General features: G+C 41.7%; 1 protein-coding gene across 2 annotated transcripts in view; it reads right to left on the bottom strand.

Moving 5' to 3' along the window:
- Positions 1-23,313, bottom strand: part of sorcs3b (sortilin related VPS10 domain containing receptor 3b) — a 54,006-nt gene extending 30,693 nt beyond the window's left edge. Inside the window, exons 1-3 of one of the 2 annotated variants that reach the window (XM_061689393.1) lie at positions 22,832-23,313; positions 5,900-5,967; positions 441-540 (exon numbers count right to left, since the gene is read on the bottom strand). In XM_061689393.1, the coding sequence (XP_061545377.1) occupies positions 441-540; positions 5,900-5,967; positions 22,832-23,287 (624 nt within the window). In that variant the 5' untranslated portion in view covers positions 23,288-23,313. The remainder of the gene's footprint in view (positions 1-440; positions 541-5,899; positions 5,968-22,831) is intronic. The other variant, XM_061689394.1, reaches the window with a different exon arrangement.
- Between the last annotated feature and the right edge of the window lie 1,018 nt (positions 23,314-24,331).

Genomic DNA, 24,331 nt, shown 5'->3' with positions numbered 1-24,331 from the left:
TCCTGATTGATCAGTGCAACACGTGGCCGACTCCCGTTTCCAAGATGGCCGCGCCCATGAAACCAGGTCTCACCTCCCGCAAAAACATCCCAGAAAGTGGGCTTCAGAGGTCAAAAGAAGACTCAGAAAGTAAGTAGTGCTTTTGTTTGGGTCACAGTGCATCTGCATGTTAGTATAAGAGAATGATATTTATTATCTTTCATGTAATATTGATAGTTTTGAACCACAATATGTGCAAAAACAGGTATCCAGAAGTAGTTATTGTCATATAAATCACCAAGCTATAACTCCCTCAGATTGTAGGGCAGTCATAAAATAAAAAAATACTCTTCTGCAAAATAAGGGGTGACAATGGAATTAGCCCACTCTTGTTCTCAGTGGCTCAATTGTTAAAGAGATTAAAAAAAGAAAAACAAAAAGCAATGTCAGGATGTGACGACCTTCTGTTTGTTGGTGGGGCACACGTAAAGATAGCTCAGCACGGTCCTCGAGCCCACTTTGTCATTGAGTTTAGTGTAGGTGCTCCCATAGTCGCTGGATCTGCACACAAAAACACACGGTGCAGGTAAATAAGAGCATATAGATTCAAAATGTGTTACTTCTGAGGATATTTCAACACAGTCAGGCCATTGCAGTCAACTGAGGGCCAGTACAAGGTTTGTATTTTGAAATTATTATTTAGTAGCATGTCGACCTTGATCGCGTCCAGGTTCACAGGAGAACACGCATGACAATGATACAACCATTTTCCATTCTGGAGAAGAGGAATCTAATATCAAAGAGCTGAAATGTGGATATGAAATATGCCATAACTAGCTCATTGATTTTCTTCACTTTGACATTCAGAGCACTGGGCAGAAATCACATTGCATCAACACCCGCCGCAGGCCTTCGCGATGCTTTGTTTTAATTAAACAGTCGGATTCCCCCGGTCTATCTATTCTATCTATTTTTTTCATGTAATAATTGTTTTGATATACTGTACAGTGGTGCCTTGAGATAGGAGTTATATTCTTTCCATGACCATGCTTGTCACGCAAAACACCCATATATCAAATCCATCCATCCATTTTCTGAGCCGCTTCTCCTCACATGGGTCGCGGGCGTGCTGGAGCCCATCCCAGCTATCATGGGGCAGAAGGCGGGGTACAACCTGAACTGGTTGCCAGCCAATCGCAGGGCACATAGAAACAAACATCCATTCGCACTCCCATTCACACCTACGGGCAATTTAGAGTGTTCAATTAACATGCATGTTTTTGGGATGTGGGAGGAAACCGGAGTGCCCGGAGAAAACCCACGCAGGCACGGGGAGAACATGCAAACTCCACACGGGCGGGGCCGGGATTGAACCCCGCTCCTCAGAACTGTGAGGCTGACGCTCTAACCAGTCGACCACCGTGCCGCCCCATACAGTGCTCATTTCTCAAATTTTTGCAACGAAGTCACAGCAACAACAACAACAAAAAATCAGCCAATTGTTGACTCGTATCTTGAAAAACTCCATCTTCCATCTGCGTTTGCCTGAACAGATAATAAAAAATGTTTGGATGGTGACAGTTGCAAAGAGGTTCATCAACCTCCAACGTGTCCATCCTCAAGGTTCCATTGTACACTACACTGCTTCTTGATTTATATTGGTGACATCATGAAAGTATTCCGTGTGAAACCTAGCAAATTATCTCCTGGGCTTCGTTCAGTCACATGTTGCTGTCACTTGTCCATGTCCCTTCCTTGTGCACGCATCCATGACAAGGGTAAATGCGCTTGTCATCCCAATCCTCATAACCGCCCCCCCCCCCTCCCCATAGCACCACCACCAATCCGCACTCTCCGTTCTACCTGAGTGCCTGCAAATATAATTTCACAACATAATTGGATAGATACCCGAGCAATGTCTGCTATCATTGTCTGTGCATTAATCTGAAGTGTCCCATTTGCCGTTGACATTGTTTTCAGACTAACCCCCTAAACACATTTGTGCGGCCTAAGTGGTGCTTTCAGCTGCCACATCGGAATGAGGTGGGGTTGGGATACGTCTTATGTGATGTTATTGCATGGTGATGTTGATTTAGCAGAAAAGAGGCAGTCATCTGAAAACACAAGATGACTTCTCCGAGTTGCCACATCGATCCAAACATCACATATGTTGCCACCGACTGTGACTGGAAGCTATTGTGACCGTTAATCATTTATACTCTTATCACAGAAAACATGCATGCACACTTCTTTTCATAACATTTATCTGCACTAAGCGCCTTAGGTGCGCACTAAATTACTTAGGGGTACGGCAATGTGATGCATGATGGAAGACCTCTGGTATATGGGGATTTCAAAAACGCGTCAAGTTGAGTGTAAATCTCGCAGTGCCTCTGGTGAAACAGACATTAATTTGAAACTCTATGGACTGGTGTGTTTCACAGTGAAATGAGTTCTCTTCAGTCTGTGAGAAGGCGAGGGTGGAAATAAGAAGTAACTCGTAAGAGACTGGATTGAGTTCTGTGGTATTATCCTTGATGAAATGAATTCTTATTTATGAGGCTGACAGGCGCACAGACAAAAATCTCTCCTTCAGTATAATTACCACATGACACAAGTACTATAGTGGCGACTCAATTACTTATGACGGTTGCTTCAGTGGGAAACTGTTTGGATGGCAAACCCGGCAGAATTAAGTTAGCGTGTGAACAAGATGGCGTCGGTTCGACCACTAATTAAAATTAAATCTGTGTAACAAGCGAGCTTCTGATATAAACCCCCGCTTGGGTGAAGTGGGGAAAAAAATGGAGTAGTGAATACTCACGGCCAGCCGTTTTCAGAGCAATTCCTCATATTGCCAGACGTTTTAGAGCATTTTTATTTTAAGACCCACGGAATGTTGCAGTCTGTGATAATGTAAGTACTGAACCTACCCCAAAAAAAGAGAAGCCTCTCTTCTTGTACCAGAAAAAACTTTTTTCTAGTAATCAGCAGTAGAACATACAGTAGGTTGGTTTTACCAAAAATACCCGTTTCTGACCAAGTAAATGGAGAAAACAAACTTTTTCTGGAAAGAGACATATCCAGCGGAAGTGACTCTGACACTAATATTTTAGTGTCAGAGACACTAAAGGTCTTTTGATAGCAAAATAATTTGTCTACTGTTTAGATGCGCACTGTTAGCGACTTTGACTCACCGCATGGCTTGAGTTGCACATTAGTGGCTTTTTTACATGCCGTTTGTCATTCACTCCAAGAAATGCATCATTTTTGCTCACGATTGTGACACACACTTTCTACCTAGTTTAAACTATACATATACACACTCAAACAGTGTGTATATGTATATGTATATATTGAGTGCCTAATGTTGTCTGACTTGTAAGGTCTTGGCATTTCTCTTCCTCATAATCGACGTGACAAGCCGAAATTCACCCCTTAATCTCCATCTTCTACTCAAAAACTGTGCTGATCTCAAATCCAAAGCGCTGCAACACTGCCATCTACAGGGACCATCATTACAGTCATTTAGAAACTTGATATCCACAGACAAGCTGCATGAGCCCATACTCCACACCAACAGGTTGAAAAATGTACTTCAAAGATAGACGTCCATAGCAGTGAACGGTTGCGTTCTAGTTGATGACTATATACGTCCATGGCAGTGAATGAGTTAAGGTACTGTAATGCCCTCGCATGTGGGCAAGGAGAACCACAGCCATGCACATTCAGACATTTATGGAACAGGTTAAGGAGTCAAACACACAAATACTAAATAAGAACACTCGCAAGGAGCTGCTGGAAGGCACAGCTCACGCCCAGACACTCACACGCAGACTAACCAGCCAATCCCAACTCCAGTACCTGACATCACTCACTAGGCCATGGCCCTTAAAGACAGAAATCCAACACACGAATATTACAGTATGCACAGTAAATTACAAATAAAAAAATTTAAAAAAAGATTAGCAACAGTTGCTGATGCACTTTTGGCCGTTGATTGAACGTCACTCACTTGGTCGTGCCACTTGAAAACAACTCAACGCTGTGTGTGTGTGTGTGTGCGCGTGTGTTTGACTTTCAGTTTAATTACACTTTATGAAACCAGTTAATTTCATTCTCTTATTATGTTTCATTATGTTTTTATATTTTGATTTTACAATGGAATGCTCTTCTGAATTAAAAACATAAAAAAAAAAATGGTGGTGTTTTTTGGGGGGCTGATTAAAGCATGTCACGTTACATGTTATCGAGACACCTGGGAACTGTTTTAAATTGTGACAAATAATGTTCCTTTAAATGAATATCTCCCTGAATAAATTTATGAAAACCACATCATTTGCATTGTAATTACTGAAATTATAATTGTACCTAATGTTGCAGCATGTCTTCCATATTAAAAGAGTTTAGCGTCGCCTCGCAGGGTCTCCTGCTGGACGGGCTCACCCTCCCTCGATGCGCCGGCACAGCAACTCCGTACACCAATTGACTAACATGCATGTGATAAAGTGTTCATTCACTAAAAAATTCGACAGAAACTATACACTTTAATTACTTGTGCCTAGGATCACTAATAACAACACAGATTATACTAACATATCAACTCACAGGTTCTTACAGGTGTTAAGACACTAAAAAAGAATCCCACCCCGCCACTCACCAGTAACACTGCCTTGCTCATTTTCCCACATCCTGTCCTGTCCTGTCCTTTTCTGTCCCCTCTTGTCTGGTTCTCTTGGTTAGTTATTGCATGTCTTCACCCTCTCCTCCTAATCTACAAATAACTGTTGTAATGTTACTTATGTTCAAATATCAAGACTGTCTCACTATTGTTCTGCTGTGGTTTTCACCCCATGGGCCCCTGTCCACTCTGTCCCTCTGTCTGTCCCCTCCTAAAACCCTTTTCTGTCTGGCTGTATTTTCAATAAACATCAGAATAATTAAAAAATAAACAGAGGGAGTATTTCACAGCCCCCTGTTGCACAGCGAAACGGTTCCAGCACAAAGGCATACAGATCAAACATTCTGCAAGGCCATGCAGCTGAACAGGACATGTTATTACAAATTTTTTTTTTTTTTTAAAAAGTATAGCTTTGTTTGCTCCAATACTGAGACTAGCATAGGTGATTTTTCACCACTTTCTACTCACAATCTTAAACCTTGGTGTTTATATTAGTTCATTTTTTAAACTGTCATTGAACACCAGCAGTGTTGCGCTTGCATGACTGAAATTAAATTTGAATGTTTTCTTTTGCGCGCGCGTGTGTCTGTGTGTGTGGTGAGAGGTGCTGGTAGCAGCAGGCAACGCGGTCACACTGTTGAGCACACACTTTTTTGTTAGTCCCGCTAGCAAAGTTAATGTGCAAATGGACAAAAGCTCTACTGCTATCCATCTGCTGCTGCTGCTTTACCATCTCCACGCAAACCTCATTTTTAGATGCTTATGACTCCTGACAGTTCACGATATTTCAAGTAGTTTATTTGGTCAACTGGAGAGAGTACCCGATGTCTCTCAGAGCTAAGGTGTTTTGAATAGGCAGAGGTGACAAAGGTACTCGCACTCTACTTATTACAAATGTACTGATACTTGCTAACGTAGAGAACCAAGTAAAAAAAATTATAAAATCAAAATTAGACAAAAATAAATAAGTAAAGTACACATACCTGAAAAATTTACTTATGTACAGTACACCACTGAGAATAGGTTGGCTTCACCGTGGGTGCTTTATTAAAACATACGTCATACGGGCTTCCAACGTATCATCATCCTTCATACTCTGGCGATCGCGCTATAAATCACACCGGATGCCGCTACTGCCTATGAATATATTTTCCTTTGCTTTGTGCTTTTGCATGTTTATCAAATTAGAGGCAGCGGTGCGCCGTCACCTCTCTGCGTATTTGATTCAAGGCAACGTACCTCCAAAGAGAGCTCTCGGTAACGGCGCCCAGGTTGAAGTCGTACAGCTTAGTCAGGATCAGGATCACCTGCAACATAAGAGCATCATTTTGTTAGATAGGAGGGGGAGATTCCGTGCTTTTTAACTTGTTAGAAAATGTACACCTGATGTTTTTAATAGGTACACCTGCATTATCTAATGCAATTCCATACAAAAGCTCTTTAAAAAGTCACTTTCTTCCCAGAATTTTTTGGGGAAAATTCCGTCCTCAAAGTCAGTTTCACTTCCCAACATGAAATTTGGTAGGAACGTCTATCATGAGTCAACCAACAAAACGTCTCATAAACGTATGTCCAAAAAGATTTTTTTTTTTTTCTAAGCCTCAATTCTTGTCATTTTGGCCATTCTCAGGCATCTTTCTAAAGCAAACTTGTCCTAGAGATTTTTTCCAAACGCTACAAATTAGGACGAATAAGGGATGCAACACTTTGATAAATTTTACTTTGTGTCATTTGTGTGGGCAGATTATGGCAGACAGGCGTGACCCCCAGAATTTTTTCCAACTTCACCACCTGAAATCAGTTTAACTTGTGAAAATGAAATTTGCTTGGCATGTCTACCATGAGTGGATTGATTTTAAAAAAGAAAAAAAGAAAAAAAGTTTCACGAACCCATGCCCAAAAAGTCTGCCATGTTAGTTCGAAGGATTATGGCATGTAATTACTAGGGCTATGTACCAATCGGTGGTGACTCCAATTGATATTCGAGGCTGCTGAAACGCCGAGTCTGAATTTTCGAAATCAAATGACAACAAATCAAAGGATAACATACTACTTACTTTATTGTGACAAGAGCTGCAACTGCTGCCACTCCACATTTACTTCAGAAAATACAAACTATTTCATGATTTTGACACCATTTGGACTTATTGCGCCCAGTTTCTGTGCAGACATGTATTGTAGCTACAGTGTAACCCTCCACAAAGTACTCAGCGGAAAGAGGCATCCATTAAGTTAGCCCCGAGGATATTCACTGCAGCGCCACAACCAAAAGTGAAAAGGAGCCATCGCCGAGGTGCACAACGACCACAGCAGGATGAATGGGAGAAAGTTGACCCAACACAGCGTGGTAGATAGGCAACAGGTTACGTAGCCCTGGCTAGGTACAAAGAAGGCAGCTGGTCCAAGGCAGCTAGGATTTACGACACCTACAAGTGCAAAACCAACGTGTACCTTTGGCCACGGTGCGGCGAGCGATACTGGTTAAAGTAAGCCATTTTAAACTAAAAAGAAACGTTTTCCGGAGAGCGAAGCAACAGCCAAAATGTGCCAGCGTACTCTCTTTACAGTTCAACTGAATAGTCTTCAAATAATCAAACTGGATTTTTCATTTGTTGGGCTATTATTTTGGAATAGTATAACGAGTCACAATTGGATTCTGATTCTTTAGTCATTTGTTACTCGCAATACAAATAGCGAATCAGGATTTTGAGGGTGAGCCCGAGCCTTAGAAATTATGCTAAAAGACACAAGTTTTACAGTTTTGTATTAGTGTGTTGACATGTGCCTTTATGGTGTGGAGTGGCCTATTGAGTCACATCATGAGCCTTGAGTGAGTCAAGTTGGTTTACCACATGGTTAGTGTGTGTGTTAGTGTCTGCTCCGTGCTCCTTGTGACGGTTTTCATATTGTATTTGTGTGTTTGGCTGGTTGTCATTTTCAATAAACGGCTTAAAGTATATCTGAAGCCTGCTTTTAAGTCAAATTTTGGCTCTCAACACAAAGCAAAAAACAATCCACCAAGTGAAGGCTAGATAATAGTGTCACACACTATCCTTGGAAAACATTACCTATAATCTACCTAAAATTTGCCACAACATTTGAAACCCTATTCCAATTAATTCTTCACGCCTGCCACACACCTAATAGGTATCATCTCAATGTGCATAACAATGACAAGGCAAGCTCGTGTTGTGACTTAACGTCAGTGTGCTGGCACGTTAACAGAAACCATGCAAGGGTTGTATGTATGTGAGTGTGTCTCTTTTGGAGTGACAGCAAAAAAAAAAGTCTGCACAAAACATAATTATTCAGTGAACAATGAAAATAGCTCTGCGTTGCTTTTTCATACACTTGTGTCTGTTAGCCGAACGTGATGATTTTGACTAAATGGAGGACGTCCAGTACATGCATGTTCTCTGGACAATGTGTTTCTGGGGAACCGGAATTGTGGCCCATAAAAGGCTGCCAAGGCACAGAGGGCGCAGTGAAATAGTGTGCAAACAAATTATTGTCACTCCAATAGTAATGGTATAAAAGACCACCCCATGGGGATGATCATAACTCAGCCTCGGAAGTAGTGGTGGGGTGGGGGGGGGGGGGTTTAACAGAGAGACTGGAGGGAAGGAGGGAGTTGGAATAACAATCAAGAACGAGAAACATGGCATATCAGGACTAAATTTCATAAAGCCTGGAAGATTGGTCACAAGCTCAATTACAGTTAGTTTAAACACATTAACCTTGCGGGACCTGCCGAACGACTCATTAAAGTGAGGAAAAAGCCGCGTCGCATTCGGCGGAACAAAAGACGCGTCTTTAAGTCGCCTTTGAAGACGTTAAAAACCCAATTGACCCGCCGCGCAGCCTTCAAACACAGCCCGTGCGCTCGGCCGGGACTAGCCACATTACGGGTTAATTAACCAATCACACAGAGAGATAAGCATTTGCATAACTAAATGCATCATGTCTGCCAGGTCTGAGGGGCCTGAGTCGGAATCAATTTGGTGTAAAGATTTGCTTAAACAGCTGTGATGTCAGGCCTAAATGCCCGCTTTGAGAGAAGCGATACAAAGAGAAAAGATCTGTTGATCGTTTGTCTCCTCGCTGCGCAGCTACCACGAGCTAAAGCCAACCCAGAATTGATTTGATCCGAGCGTGGCAAACGGATGCAAACAAATTTATTGAGGTTTAACTGTAACGTTTATGGCTTTCGATTACGAGGATTTAATCGGATGTTGTGCAAAGTCGGTTGGGAGGGGGGGGGAAGTGAAAATAGCTTGACAAAAAGACTGAGGCGCTTTCTCGCTGTCTCTATCTGGCATCATGTTTGTGCGTCTGGCTCATTAACAAAAGGCGACCCTTTTAATTGGGTCAGCAAAGAGCTACCTCGGAGACCAACAAACTAGTGAGGCAGATGACTGTTTGCATGATTTGTCCCTGAGTGGATACATCAAGTGTACATCGCTGGAGACTGTTTCCACGTCTTCACTGTTATTGATAGGTTCTGTAACCGTGGATGCAGTCAATAGGGAGGCACTACTATATATGCAAATGGCAGCGGGGCCCATCACCAGTGCCACAAAATAACACTACAAATGAAGCCGAATTAGTCGCACAAATGCTACGCGTTTGTGTGGCGGGTTGGCTTTTTATGCAAATAAAGGGGAGCAAACAAGGCCAAAAATGGCTTCCGGTATAATTCCAAAAAGCTTCAAGGTAAACACCATTTCCATGCATCTCGTCGCTCACTTGCAAACATGAAATTAAGTAAGAACCCGGCGAGGGCAAAAGCAGTGCATTTATTCATGTTTATGTTTTATTGATGTGCGCAAAGGGAGCTTTTGCCCCGGGAAAGTCAACCAATCATTTCTTCAGATGGGCTCCCCATGCACCCTCCAAGGAGTTGGTTTTAACTCATCCGTTTATCCAAATCTTCTATTCTGGTCTGTCTCTTTTCTCTTTCTTTTCCAGCTTTTCTCACTTGCATCACAATTCCAATGAGGAATACACACACACACACACAGAAAACAGAAAACATTAAAGGCCTGTCAAAATCATGCGCACTTTGACCCCCGCGGGCTGAAAGCCTCCATGGCAACAAGCATGTCGCAGCCGCTCATGCGAGCGCTCTTACATAAACATTTCAGCATGGAGGCAGCGCATGCACTGCAGCACCACAATGACTCCTGGACCAAATCAAATCTTTCAACAAAAAAAAAGCAACCAAAAAAAAAACATCCAACATCAATCTATTTTTTATTTTTTTTCTGAAACAGAAATGCTCAAATTTTTAAAGTGCTTTCTGTGGGACGTGAGAGGCTTCTCAACACCACTTTTTTCCTACACGGCCCGCAATTTAGCTATGATTCATATTGTACATACTGCAATACAGCTATTAATAAAATGACACTGCACTTTCTCTAATAACTCTCTTCTAATGGAACCTGTTGCTAACTCACCCCCCCCCCCCCACACACACACACACCCTCCACCCCCAGTAAAGCCTCATTATGAACCCCCTTCAAATATTATTTCTCGCTAATTGGAGGGGAAAAAAAATAAGAGAAAACACCTTCTGATTGCGCTTTTGCCCTTTTCTCTGAGGATGGCAAGCAGGAAATACGTTGTGAGCAATGCCTCCACTTTCATGTGGATGTTTTCCAGCCGAACCGGAGGCGACAACTCAAGGTTCTAAATTAATTTCCAGTGACGCCCCACCCGCACCCCAACCGAGTTGATACGAGTGATTGACGCATGCGTCTTTGCTCTCAAAAAAATGCACTGATACTTTATTTACTGTACCTTTGGTGGCATCCACAAAAGTTCACAGCATTTACATTCTCATGAATACTGAAGCTTTCGTACAGTATACATATGAATATGACGGCTCAGAGTAAACATTTCATGCGGGAATCTCCCGGAAAGAACCTTCAGCTAAAAACCAGACAACTAACAAGTAACTCTAAAGGTGTCCGCGTGCGAACGTCGTAAGATCCAATCAAGCCAAACTCCCCTCCCTTGTCAGCTGACTTCTGGTTAGTTAAGGCAGTAGAGACGGACTGAATTAAACATGACTGCTTTCAAACGTGCATCTCTATCCATCACAGCAGGTTCAAAATGCAGTCACGCTAGAAATCACAGAGGAACCAAGACAAGACATGTTTTTCCCACAAAAAAATATGAGCTACCATACATCACCATGTCCGCACATCTACAGTATATATGTATCAATATATGTATATGTATGTCTATATCTGTGTGTACAGTCCCCTCCAAAAGTAATGCATGTGTCCATTATCAGACACCATAAACTGGCACAGAATCATCGCTCACCTCGCTGTTTTACCTTTCACTGGCCTTTTAGCGCCTGTGTTGCGAAAGTCGTTGAGTCGCAAGGAGCATTAAGTAATTCCCACGACCGCTGGCTATCATGAATTAACTAGCTAATTAACGTCATTTTCTCACACATTAAGAACATCACAGGAACTCACAGAATTTTCCAAATAAACCCATTTGCATGGATTTCATTAAAGCCTGGCAGAGGAAATAGTGGTGCTCTGAAACGTCAGGAGGAATCGAACCACAGCGTCTGACAGTCCACAAAACAAACGTCCTTTAAGAAAAATAGCGTGATCGAAGGGAGGCCAATTGGACCAAATTGATTATTTGTACTTTTCCAGGGTGAAGACATACACCAGTGAGGCGGTTTTTCATCAAATGAAACCTTGCACGCGTCCCGGGAGACGACACGTCGTCTGCTGTGCGTACGTTTGCTCATCCTCATGATTCCTGAGCGCCAATGCTTTGAGCATGAGAGGTTTCAGCAATCAATTCGGTCCATTATGTGGGGGGGGGGGTGTAAAATTCATGAAATGGTCCCAATGTAAGAGGGTTTTACTTCAAATACAGATCCATTGTGGGAATCCAATGCCGCAAAAACAACAACAGACAATAAAACCGCTGTCTGTCATTAAACAATGTGATTGCACTGCCTTGTGCGTTGGGGACAAACAGCGAGAAATTAGGTTTAATGGACACAATGCTCGGTTTGCGTTGCTTTTTCAACATTTGTAGAAAAGGGTGGGAAGACGAGGACAAATTTGAAGGCAAACCCATTTATGACGATATTTCACCATAGCGTCACACCTTCCGGGTTCTCTGATGGCACAACTAGTAACACACCCTTCGGTGTAATTAGGCAGAGAAGGCATAGAACTTGAGAAAACAGGGTAAATGGCTGGAATGAGGATTTTAGACGGTAGTTTGAACGTGTCATTCGATGATACGCGAGGTAAACCTCTTGGAAGGGATACCCATCACAAGCTGTAAATTGCTTTTCAACAGGTAGGTTGATTCCAAAATAGACTGTGGAAATTTAAGATAGTTATTACAGTTACGATCATTGAGGGACCGGCTATTTAATTCAGGAGATAGCAAGACAGTAAATTAAATTACCTTAACCTTGCTCATGGTATATGTGGCCTAAATGTTAGCAAACTAGAATAATTTGTAAATGAGCCAAGCCTACCCTTTCAGTGGTTCTTTTGGTGACAAATGCCGTTTGACTTACAATCTATTTGGCTATGGTAAAATCCCAATTCCAATGAAGTTGGGATGCGGTGTTAAACGTAAATAAAAACAGAATACAATGATTTGCAAATCATGTTCAACCTATATTTAATTGAATACACTACAAAGACTAGATATTTAATGTTCAAACTGATAAACTTTATTATTTTTAGCAAATAATCATTAACTTAGAATTTTATGGCTGCAACACGTTCCAAAAAAGCTGGGACAGGTGGCAAAAAAGACTGATAAAGTTGAGGAATAGTCGAACAGTTTAAGGACAATGTTCCTCAATGTACAATTGCAAGGAATTTAGGGATTTCATCATCTACGGTCCATAAAATTATCAAAAGGTTCAGAGAATCTGGAGAAATCACCGCATGTAAGCGGCAAGGCCGAAAACCAACATTGAATGCCCGTGACCTTTGATCCCTCAGGCGGCACTGCATCAAAAACCAATATCAATGTGTAAAGAATATCACCACACAGGCTCAGGAACACTTCAGAAAACCAATGTCAGTAAAGACAGTTCGGCGCTACATCCGTAAGTGCAACTTGAAACTCTACTATGCAAAGCAAAACCCATTTATCAACAACACCCAGAAACGCCGCCGGCTTCTCTGGGCCCGAGCTCATCTAAGATGGACTGATGCAGTGTAGAAAAGTGTCCTGTGGTCCGACGAGTCCACATTTCAAATTGTTTTTGGAAATTGTGGACGTCGTGTCCTCCGGGCCAAAGAGAAAAAGAACCATCCGGACTGTTATGGACGCAAACTTCAAAAGCCAGCATCTGTGATGGTATGGGGCTGTGTTAGTGCCAATGGCATGGGTAAATTACACCTCTGTGAAGGCACCATTAATGCTGAAAGGTACATAGAGGTTTTGGAGAAATATATGCTGCCATCCAAGCGATGTTCTTTTCACGGACGCCCCTGCTTATTTCAGCAAGACAATGCCAAACCACATTCTGCACGTGTTACAACAGCGTGGCTTCGTCGTAAAAGAGTGCGGGTACTAGAATGGCCTGCCTGCAGTCCAGATCTGTCTCCCATTGAAAATGTGTAGCGCATTATGAAGCGTAAAATACGACAACGGAGACCCCAGACTGTTGAACAGCTGAAGCTGTACATCAAGTTAGAATCAAATAAAATTCTAAGTTAATGATTATTTGCTAAAAACAATAAAGTTCATCAGTTTCAACATTAAATATCTTTGTAGTGAATTAAATTCAATATAAGTTGAACATGATTTGCAAATCATTGTATTCTGTTTTCATTTATGTTTAACACAACGTCCCAACTTCATTGGAATTGGGGTTGGAGATGGTCCATTTCCCTCTTATCCAACTTAGGAGGCTGTGATCGCTTGAGCCTGACTTTTCTGTTGCTCGGGTTAATGGCACAGATCTTTTGACACTGAAATGCATTGAATGCCTTAGAACTGCCTAAACTAGAGCTGATGTTAGCTAGCAGGCTAGGGTTGGTTATTATTCATATTAACAGCAGTCAAAAGGGGACTTATGGAAAAATGACTTGGGTCTCTGGTGTTAAACAACCAAGTAAATTTTTTATTAGCTTAATATTTCTGAAAATGTGTTTCCGAGTGAGTTGTTCTCAATTTCTGCAACACTGTTATGTAACGTATGTTGCAGTTCGCAGATTCCCGGCACATTTTAGGTACAGCCACCCCCGGTCGTCATGGTAACGAAATCCTTACGTGCTATTGGCCAAACAGTTATGTGGTTACCCTCTCAAGACAAGAAATTGTGTACTACAATTTTTGCGCCTTGGGGTGTTTAGAAAAAGAATGATAGATCTGTAAGTAGGACATCTAGTAACTGATTCAATTTGTGAAAACAAATCCATGTGTCTCCTTATCAACGATGATGTAACTCTTTAATGTGACTTTCCTGACAGTGGCATTACAAGGGATTATTTCCATTTCGAGGTACAAACTGCTTAGCATTTTGGAGACATTCAATAGAACTCAGTCAAAACTCTTCGCAGAGGCTTCGGAGGGCGTCAGAGCTGAAGCCAACGGGATTTGGTTTGTGTTTTTCTGGCTCACTTATTTGCATTATGCAAAGAGAAAACCGGCTTGACTCTAAAAAGGGTTAACCAACATGAAGTGTAATCTCATTTCGTCCAGCAAGTGTTTACTGTGGTGTTTTAGGAAGAACAGATCAATCACATTTGGCGCTTCCAAAATGTTGTTTTCGTATTTAAGTTCACAGGGTGTTGGTCACATTGCTTTATAATTCGGGGGGTTAGCAATTGTTTTGAGAAATGCTGACCTACTTTTTTTCTCCTAATTCATTACGTTACTTTCACCGTGGCTGTTTCATTTGACTAATTACATGAATACAACTGCAGAGAATCACGCAATTGCATCAGTCTGCAGCCAAACGACTAAAACAAGGCTCTTAAGGGTCCGATTGTCAAGGGAAAACCTTTTTTCTAGATCATCAATGACAGTTTGAGGGTAAAAATTGCCCATTTTTGTCCCATTTTGATGACAGAAACATACTTTGCGCTTTAATAAATGAATCGAGTGATTCAAAGTCATTTTACATGTCCGTTTAAACTTGGTTTGACATTTCATGCAAATCAAATCATATCAACTGAAAGATTTCATCAGTCAGTGTGTGTGGATTCTCATCCAAATTTAATGGGAGCATAATACAGGAGAGCACCAACTCATTAAAAGTCCAGGTTGATTTATTTAAAAATATCTAAAAAAAAAAAAAAAAAAAAAGGCAGAGAGAGGAAGTTACAAATAAAAATCTAAATGAAAAACTAATCTCCCTGGCGGATGGATTAAGGAAATGTAATAACCTTTACAGTCATGTATACCAGTCATAATTGCACAAATCATAGCGCTTGAACACGGTGACCCAACAAAACAGACACTTTCAGGAATAACAAATCAGTGGAAAGTGCACTCGACACATAAACACGCCTTTGGAGTATTAATATGGCACGGCTGTACAATCAAATGTTATATTATTTAATGACATGAAGTGGAACAATTTGGCATTCAACCAAAGACATCCGTCAAAATATGCCTCTGAAGTCAAATGGAAACTCGGAAGTTGAATGTTTATTGTGTGTGACGTCACACCAGACCTCAGTAAACACGAGCTGTTTCGCTTTGCTGCAAAAAAAGAAACATGGTAAAAAAAAAAATTTTTTTTAATAAAAAATATTGGAAACAAAATAAAAATACAAATCTGCGAATTGGTTAGTCCTCTAATTCACTTTACATTGCTCCTAAAACAAAAATCTTTTGGAAATCTTTGGACGTACCACTGTGTACCAAAAGTTACAATTGTGTGTAAAGTTCAAAACAATTTGATATGGTACGGTATTTAAACGGGGCTTATTCGTGTCACATCCCTATTGATGAAGATTCCCATTTACCCCAATAATCATTCATCAGGCTAATGTGTCTGTCATGTCGTTCGCCGACAAAGGGTTTGATTTACACATTGTCATCATATCTTAATAACCTTGGATCCATATTCATTCCCTCCTTTATGAACACTCGCTTGGTCTATAACGTTTTGCTTTTCAAAGCAAACGCAACCTGTCATTTTAAAGCATTTGCGCCGAAGAAAGCTATTGAGTGAAGTTTTGTGGGGGGGCTTTTAAACGTGTCACTTTGTGTTTGGAAGTGCTCCATCGTCATCATTTGATTTCGCCACAGCCTTGTGCGGCGCTTTAAGCTCGCACTTTTGTGGTGTATGAAAACAATCATTTTTTTCATGACAAAAAAAAAATTTTCATGACAAAAACAATTTTTTCATGACAACATTTTTTTTATTTTTGTCACGTCAAACTTGTGTGTGCCAGCGATCCGAGCCATGTTTAAACATGAATGCAAATCACACAAATAAAACTGGATTGCAAGGTTAAAATGACACAAATCTGAATTTTTGGCTCTCAAGTTGTAAAATTCGGATACACGTCATATCTAAGTCGGCTAACTTCACATCAGAATATGGCCTCCTCCAAATGTGGATCAAAAAATTTGATATATATTGAATAGCTATCACTGTCACTGCAGCCTAAATAGACAGAACGGATATACATTGTCAATGTCAGCTGGATGTCATCAAAATACAGTAATCAGTGACATATACACGTCTGCCCAAATAACACAAATAAACATTTAAAAAAGATCCACCTGAAATGTAAACTACAGAAAAGTATCGACAATTAAATATGGTCTTAATACACTACATTCGAGGCATGCCAACCCTTCAAAAAGTAAAATAATTGCCAGTGGAGTAATATGGAGGTTAGCCTCACTTTAATCAAAGGTGGAAAAGAGCCCAGCCCAACGAAACACAATGTAATGTTCAATATTTTTATTACGGTTCCCCCGTTACATCGCGCTTAATTGTTTGTGCATTATACAGACAAGTCAGTGTAGTGCCGCAACATGGCGGGCAGCAGTTACGTCTCCTGGAAGAGCGGCAGTGTAATTAAGAAGCAAGAAGAAGACGCAGAGAAGGGCCCGAACTGATCTCCATTAATATTTGTTTTATTTATTCCCACAGACGGGAGAGAATATATGACTGTGAGTTTTGTGGTATGGTGTTTGTATGTTTGTGCTCTGTGTATTAAAGTAGAAGTTGTTTGATTATTATTTTCCATTGATTTTCCATCTATGGCATTTTGCATTTTATGTTAGCATTAAGTTAGCGGAGTTTATAATATGGTTTGGTTTAATATTTTGGTGTTTAAATATACAGTGCTTAGTTCGCTTTAGTTTTAGGCGTCAATTCTACAGAAAACAAACAACGCAAACACACTTTGCCTCTTATTTGCAGTGAGAGCAAGAGTCTTCTTTTCATTTCCTAAAAGTTTGACAGCAAGAGAGTGACACTAGATGCTAACAAATACTTTAAAAAGTGTGTTTCAATAAGTTTATGTGCATTTTAATAAGTTTAAATGTGTTTAAAGCATGTGGGAGGGATCAAACTATAATAAAACTATAATAATAATAATAATAATTTAAAAAGATGTCTCTTGTAGATTTTCACATCGCGGGTGGGACTGGAATGTATCCCCCCACGATAAATGGAGTTTTACTGTTATAAAGGGGTCACTTGAAATGTATATGGAGATAAAAAGTCAAAAGAAAATATGTATATATATATATATATATAACCATTTAGTTGGAATTGGATACGGAAGTGTAAATCTAGCAAGGCAGAGAAGCACTCATCAAGCGTTAATCAAGTCATCTCCTGATGTGACTTTCAAACTCACAAGTTTCCCAATCAAAATAATGCATAAATTTGTTTTCACAACCTAATCACAGAGTTACCGCCGACCACCAATCGTTATTAAACTAATTAATCACATGCAAACTTGTCAAATAGGGTTCTACGCCCGCTTTGTGGCTTTGATTAATTAATTGAAGCGAAAGCGTGCGTGCCGAGGCAAATCAAGCAGCCAACATCAAATTGAAGGTAGACCTTGATATGCACTTTGGGGTAAAACTACAGTCTAAGTGCAGGCGACGCTGACGTGATGCATGCACGCAATCGCCAAGCACAAATGATTAATGGAAAAAAAGGGACAGCGCGCATGTGCTTTGAGGGGCATAATAAAGTGGTATTTCTTTGAATGATTTCTAGAGGGGCGGGTGGGGGCAAGGCAGGGTCACTGTAAACCCGAAGCCAACACCATCAAGGGAAAACGCAGCAGTTTGTCTCGGCAAACGCAGGAAAATGAAGCCCACCCCGGTTGCTTCTACTTGCCTGCGGTCACCTGCAGCGTCCCTCAAACTCGGGAAACCGTTTCCATCAGCGGCTTACAATCACATTCAGTGGGCAGCGAGGCCATGCCAGGCTCGACGACAGCTGGATTAATGAACACGTGCGCTGTGCTTCATAAAGTACAATATTATAGAAAGCTAATTTTCTTATAAAAAAAAACACTACAGAATCTTTTGTTGTTTTGTTTAATGGGAGGCTGGATGATTTGAGATAAGAGTGTTTTGTGGTAAGAGTGGTCCTGGAACGAATTAAACTCGCAATGTGAAGGGAGCAGCGTCATTGCTTTTCGTTGCCAATGGTTAACAGACTTGAATATTCGGCTACAACCGATTGCGCTGATGATGATGTGTCACCTGTGATGACCAACCACCGGGGAATTGTCACAGCACGCATACTGAGTGCTAGTATTCATTTTTAGTTTTTAATGTTACCATGTGACAGCACGGCGTGCTAGTGGTTAGCACATCTGCCTCACAGTTCTGAAGTTCGGGGTATGAATCTCGGCTCCAGGTCGCCTTTTTGTTTTGCTTTGGTACAACTATTTGCACTCATGTTCACTCCTCACGACAATTTGTCGTGTTCAGTGAACATAACATTTATGTTTTTGGAATGTGGGAGGAAGTTGGTCCCTCATCAATCGATCAATTATGATTTTCTCCAATACACAAGTGTGGAAAAGGACCGTTGGAGGAGTTAACACAATGTAATTGAAAACATGTTTCTATGGAATGATTAAGCCTTTAACATGAATGTCATAAATTTGTCAAGCATGATGACGATAGCATCGATGGTATCAGTCAACAAAAATTTATCCTTCTGATTTTGCGATGCTTGTCAATTTTACAATTTTGAGGAAATCTGAAGATGTCTGTTTTTGGGAAGTTATAGAAAAAAACCACTACACAATGTGAAAGAGGTGTCAAAATTAATCGATCATCAAATTAATCAACTACTATTTCGATGTAATAATCGATAGCTTAATCGATTCAAAAAATATTTGATAGTGACAACCATACAATGTATATTTTGTTAAATGAATACTTCTCTGAAAGTGTCTATAGACTGAGCATAGCTTACTTACTATATAACGTGATTATAGCCCCCACAACCCTGTGATGATGACAATCACAAATGCAATTTTCCAATACAGGATGCCACAGGAGGGAAATGTTAAAATATTCAAAGCGCTTGTCACTGATTCCCATCAACTATTCAGGATCCAAATCAGTTTTAGGTCAAAGCTATGTAAAAAGCGTGGTGAAATATTATCACTTTAGGCTGAAATTATATATTAAAAAAAAAAAAAAATACCATTAATGTCCAAAGATGAAAAACTGTGGTAAAAGGAGCACTTTCCCCCCCCCCCCTCAGCTATAACTGAAACCAGTGGCGTTCATTGCACTTTTCATCATCCATGTAACGAACTCAAAACTCCGGTCAAGCGCCTGTGTGAATTGGGAGCGCCTTCCATTTGATTTTACGGATCAAAGAGTCTCCGCGCAAGCAGGCCTGGCATGTTAAATGGAACGCGTCGTCTGTCTAATGAAGCGGCTTTAAACACAGGTGTCCTCCAGTGCCTTGCCATTTCCCCTCCTTTTATTGTCTATTCATAAGAATGTGATTACATGCAACAAATAACGGCCTGGCTCTGATATTAGGTATTGCTCATGTCGCCGCCACCCTAAAAGTCTGATCTGGACTCCAGCCAGAGGCGAGCGAAGAGACGACAGAGCTGACAGATTGATTTGACTCGCTTCACCTTTGGACAAAACGAGACATTTCGATGCACATGGCAAATAAAGACCCTCCATCTCAAAGATGTCTGGACATTCTTTAGTGCAACATAAAAAGTATAATTGCGGCAACAGAAGCAAGGGGAAGGGCAGGGCTATCAATAAGGCTCGGTGCTTATCTGCATCACGGCGTTCCCACTTTGCTCAGCTGTCTTTCCAGGAGTAACAGCGGCCAAGTCCCGTCAGGACCAGCAATTTACTCACATGCCAATAATATGTTGATTACCCAACTCTCAGCTGGTGTGACCGGGGGAGAGGGGGTTTGATGAGGAGGGTCAGCGAGGTCCCCGAGAGCCACATGAGCTGATGTGCTTAAAAATGAAAAAAACATAAAATAAGAAATCCACACGGTCATATCACAGCTCCTGAGCGTCGAAGTGAGGCGGAAGATTGAAATATTGATTCAGGCAGCAAGACATTTGCAGCCAAGTGCCACCTTTTTTTTGACACACTTAATGGCGCACATGAGCTCATATATATATATATATATATATATATATATATATATATATATATATATATATATATATATATATATATATATTTGATATATCCAGACCATGCTGTCAGCGCGCACACACAGGCCCACACACACACACACACAAGGGATAGCCACTCAATTCATAATCATTAACAATTTTGATGATAACATCAATCTGTGCTCAGGACCAAAACCAGAAACATATTTTCTCGCACATATTTACAAAAATGTGCAAAACAATGAGACATAGTTGATAAAAATATTCTTGAACAATCAGGTTATTCAGTTTCTCCATCGCCTAACTGATATAACATTAACTTAGAACAATAAAACAACAATGAACGTCGGCTTGATGATAACATTATACAACACAATGGGTGACCCAAAATGACATGGGGCCCAACATGGAGCCGTAGTGATTTTTGCTTTCATTTCAAATGGAGGCACTGTGACTGTCACTACTTGGCAGCTGGCAGCAGATGGCCCAAGTAGTTTGTTGCCTAAACGGGCTGTTGGGTAAAAATAATTTCCAGGTGTTGAGATGAAATTAGATGGATTTGATCTTTTCTACTTGGGCAGCACTGTGAACAAAGAAGCATGTGCTTAGCACATGTGACGTGTAGAGGTTCTATAGGCAGCTAGTTTGGGAGTCTTAAAATACAATATTGTACATACATTTTCATCAGCATTCATCCGCTTGCAAATATTGGTGCGTTTTCAGGCATGGTGAGAAGCATCAAAAGGTGATTCGTTCGTAGCAATAATATCATTAACAATACCAAGAGGGGCGTGAGACTGTGTGGTGTTCGGGCCCAAAATACATCACTGTTGTCTTAGGAGTCAAATGGCTTCTGGTATTGTTTGTGTTTCCCCAAGACTTGGCTCGAGAGCATGCACCATTTTGCCCTGCCAATGGCAGTATGGTAGAATGAGTAACCTCCAGGGTTGAATGATTGGCCCAATGGAGTCCATTATTGAAGACTGTACATTAAGAGACAGAAATGGACCCCTATTTGAGACCTCCTACCTGCAGTTAAGCATGAAGTCACAGGGGAGTTCATGATCAGTTTCCCCAATCAAGCCTGAATCAATGCAATTAAAGTCAGAGTGCTTTCATGTCATGTCAATCCCAGAAATCAAACAGCACTGGAAAGTCCGATTTGCACACTGATTGGTATCAAATCGGAACCGCTTTTTCCATTATATTGTCACCCCGCACACCCCGACCACCTCACCCATCCCCCGCTGTGAGCTATCACATCTTTGCTAACATCTAAGGCCCCCCCAAACTAGAGCACGGACCACTGCAATGAAGTCTTTTTCCTTTTAATGTCCCCCTTTAAGATTGGATATATTATCAGTAATTTACATCGGATGTAGCCCGATCGCCAACATCTAGTCGTAAAATGCCATCAATTTTCTCGCTGCAGCCTCGGGAGCACTTTTGGGACTGCGGGAAGGGTTCCGAGTGTATAAATCTAAAATTATGTGCGGGAGAGAGTGACAAGCCCATCAGTGATGATCCAATGAACAGTGTCCCGCAGTACAAAAAGGCCATCTTTGCTCAAGACGTCTCGTGACAGCCATGTATTTCACCGCGTCGCCCACTAATCAGATCACATCAGGTGCATTTTAGGATTTATTGACTGGAAATAATGCATCACCAGGAATATAAAAAGGACATAAACCTCAAAAGTGAATACAACCAGGATGGGTTTTAAGGATATCTCATTTCTGTGAAGTAATATTTGCATTTTGGGGATAACGCAGTGCTATTTTTACCGTTTCTAGGACACCAATATATTCAGATGTGGCCCCCTGATTAATGTTGCTGCCACGCACAATTGTGTCTAGTGAGCTTTGGCGACTACCTGAGGGGTGTTGGGGGGTGTTGGGGGGTGGTGGGGGGGGGGGGGGGGGGGGGGAAGCTCCCTTCCTTTTGTACAAGTGGCGTTTTAAATTGTTTATATAGGATTAGCACAACTCTCCATGAAGACATGCACTTGCAGAGAGTGCAAGAGTGGGCCATCAACTAAAGTGGAACTCACATGTGGACCAAGATGAATTCGCCCCCAAAGGTCAAAGTTTCTCATCTTGATTGGAGTTACAGTGAGAGATTGTTGCTTGATTGTTTCCATGCATAATTGATCGTGTGTGATTGCCTCCCAAACACCTGCCATCCCATAACTCTGGTGTCATAATTCACCGGCTGGGGTTAAATGGGCATTTTCAAGTCAAACTGCGTAAGAATAAATGATGGCACGACAGGTTGGAGGCGAAACCAATTTCCTTTCCGCACAGCAATCATCACCGTTTGGTAAGCACGTGCACGAAATGGTGCATCCAGGACAACAACACAACACGTGTTGCTCTTTTCAGGGCTGTATTGAACAGAAATGTAGCCATATTTGGAGCAGAAATGCGCTTTTACGTACAGAGACGTCCGTGCGTAAACATCCCACATGGATATAAATCAACGTTAAACTATTCAGTCCAGACTTCGAAATAATAAGCGCTCACTTGAGCGCAATGTGGAAACTCACGCTGCTGTTGTGTCCGGACCAGTGCACCATCGCCTGGTTGTGTGCAGAATCTCCCGACAGAGCAAAGGTAGAGGTGTCCAGGTAGGGATCGCTTTGCCTCGGGTAAGAACCTTTGGCTTCGTCGCCGGCGCGCCGGTATTCGGTTCTCGAGCTGGAAACCCCTTGGGCGCTCCTTTTACGCACATGTCTTATCTCAGAAAATGCGTTTTCTCGGATTGGTTCCGTTTTCGGCGCCTCGTTCCCAAGTCCTGCCTTTCCACCCCACTTTTGCTCGGAGTTAGCGTCCGAAACTTGGAACGAGACTCCCGCGCCCGTTTGACCAACGCGAGGCTCCAGCCGGTGAAACCTCCTGTCCGCTGCAGAACTTACACCCGCCTGAGCCCCGAACTTGGCGTGAAAGGCGTGCAGGAGGAGGGCAAACAAAAGAGAAAAAGTACCACACGACCCAAGTCCCATTGTGCTCGATTCTTCCACCCGGGGAGTCAGTCGCAACTTGTCAAATATTCACAGTCGCATCTGTGCGCGTAAAAAAAAAAAAAAAATAGGGGGAAAAAAAAGAGAGACAGAGAGAAAAGGAGCCAATCGACGAATGTGGGTGGGGTGGGAGGGAATCGCTCGATGTATAAACCCGGACTTGGTCAAAGTGACGGAGCGGTTGGGGAGGTGCGGCGGCTGCTGCTGCGCGTCAAGCGGGCGCGCTGATGGAGGGTGCGGAAGAGTGAGCGCCTGCAGGAAGCCTCGGCGCTTGCATCGCTGCACGCTTGCATGGATGCGACAAGTGGAGGGGAAAACACATGAAATCTTTTTTTTCGTGGTGGCGACAGTATCATTTGAAGCTGTCACTCAACTTAAAATGCACTCCGGTGAATCCTGTGTTGTAAAATTGCTACATAACATTGTTATGGCTCGAAGTGCATTCCTGTCAAACCCTAAATCAATTTTTTTATTTAAATTAATTTAAACTGGTGCTACGAAAAGCCCCAGGCCTAAAGGTCCCGAGAAGCAAGAGCTTTGAACTCCATCATCTGTCGTCTGTGTGACTTCTGGCGCCATATTTTACACTCTTCTCTGAATCAATATGCTATTGATATATATGAAAAATACGAGAAATTGTCCCACACAAAACAGTGTCTGAATATCGCAAAACACATCAAGGATCAAGAATAACAACACAATTTCGACCTCTCTTTTTACAGCCTTGATGAAATCAGTCGGTTTTCCGGTGGGCTGTGATGTCTCATACAAATGAGCCACTGCTCATCCGCTCTCCTCCGGCAGGGTGCTCCAAAGCAAGTACGGTATAGCTTTTTGTTACCGTGACGATCGGGGACAGAGTTGTTTTGCACCCCGATCTTTGCAAAGGTATCAATCGTATTTTCACTCGTGGAGGGAGCACTTCATCACTAATCAATCAGGCCGGATTTGAGCATTTTTGCTCTCCTGCGATTAAAGTCAGCAAAGGTCTGATTATCGGATATGTCTCGGAGAATGATTTTTCCT

The sequence above is a fragment of the Phycodurus eques genome, chromosome 11 (assembly GCF_024500275.1).
Source record: "Phycodurus eques isolate BA_2022a chromosome 11, UOR_Pequ_1.1, whole genome shotgun sequence".
NCBI classification, from domain to species: domain Eukaryota; kingdom Metazoa; phylum Chordata; class Actinopteri; order Syngnathiformes; family Syngnathidae; genus Phycodurus; species Phycodurus eques.
Note: the sequence above shows the minus strand (reverse complement) of the source record. Positions and strands in the feature narration are given on the sequence as shown.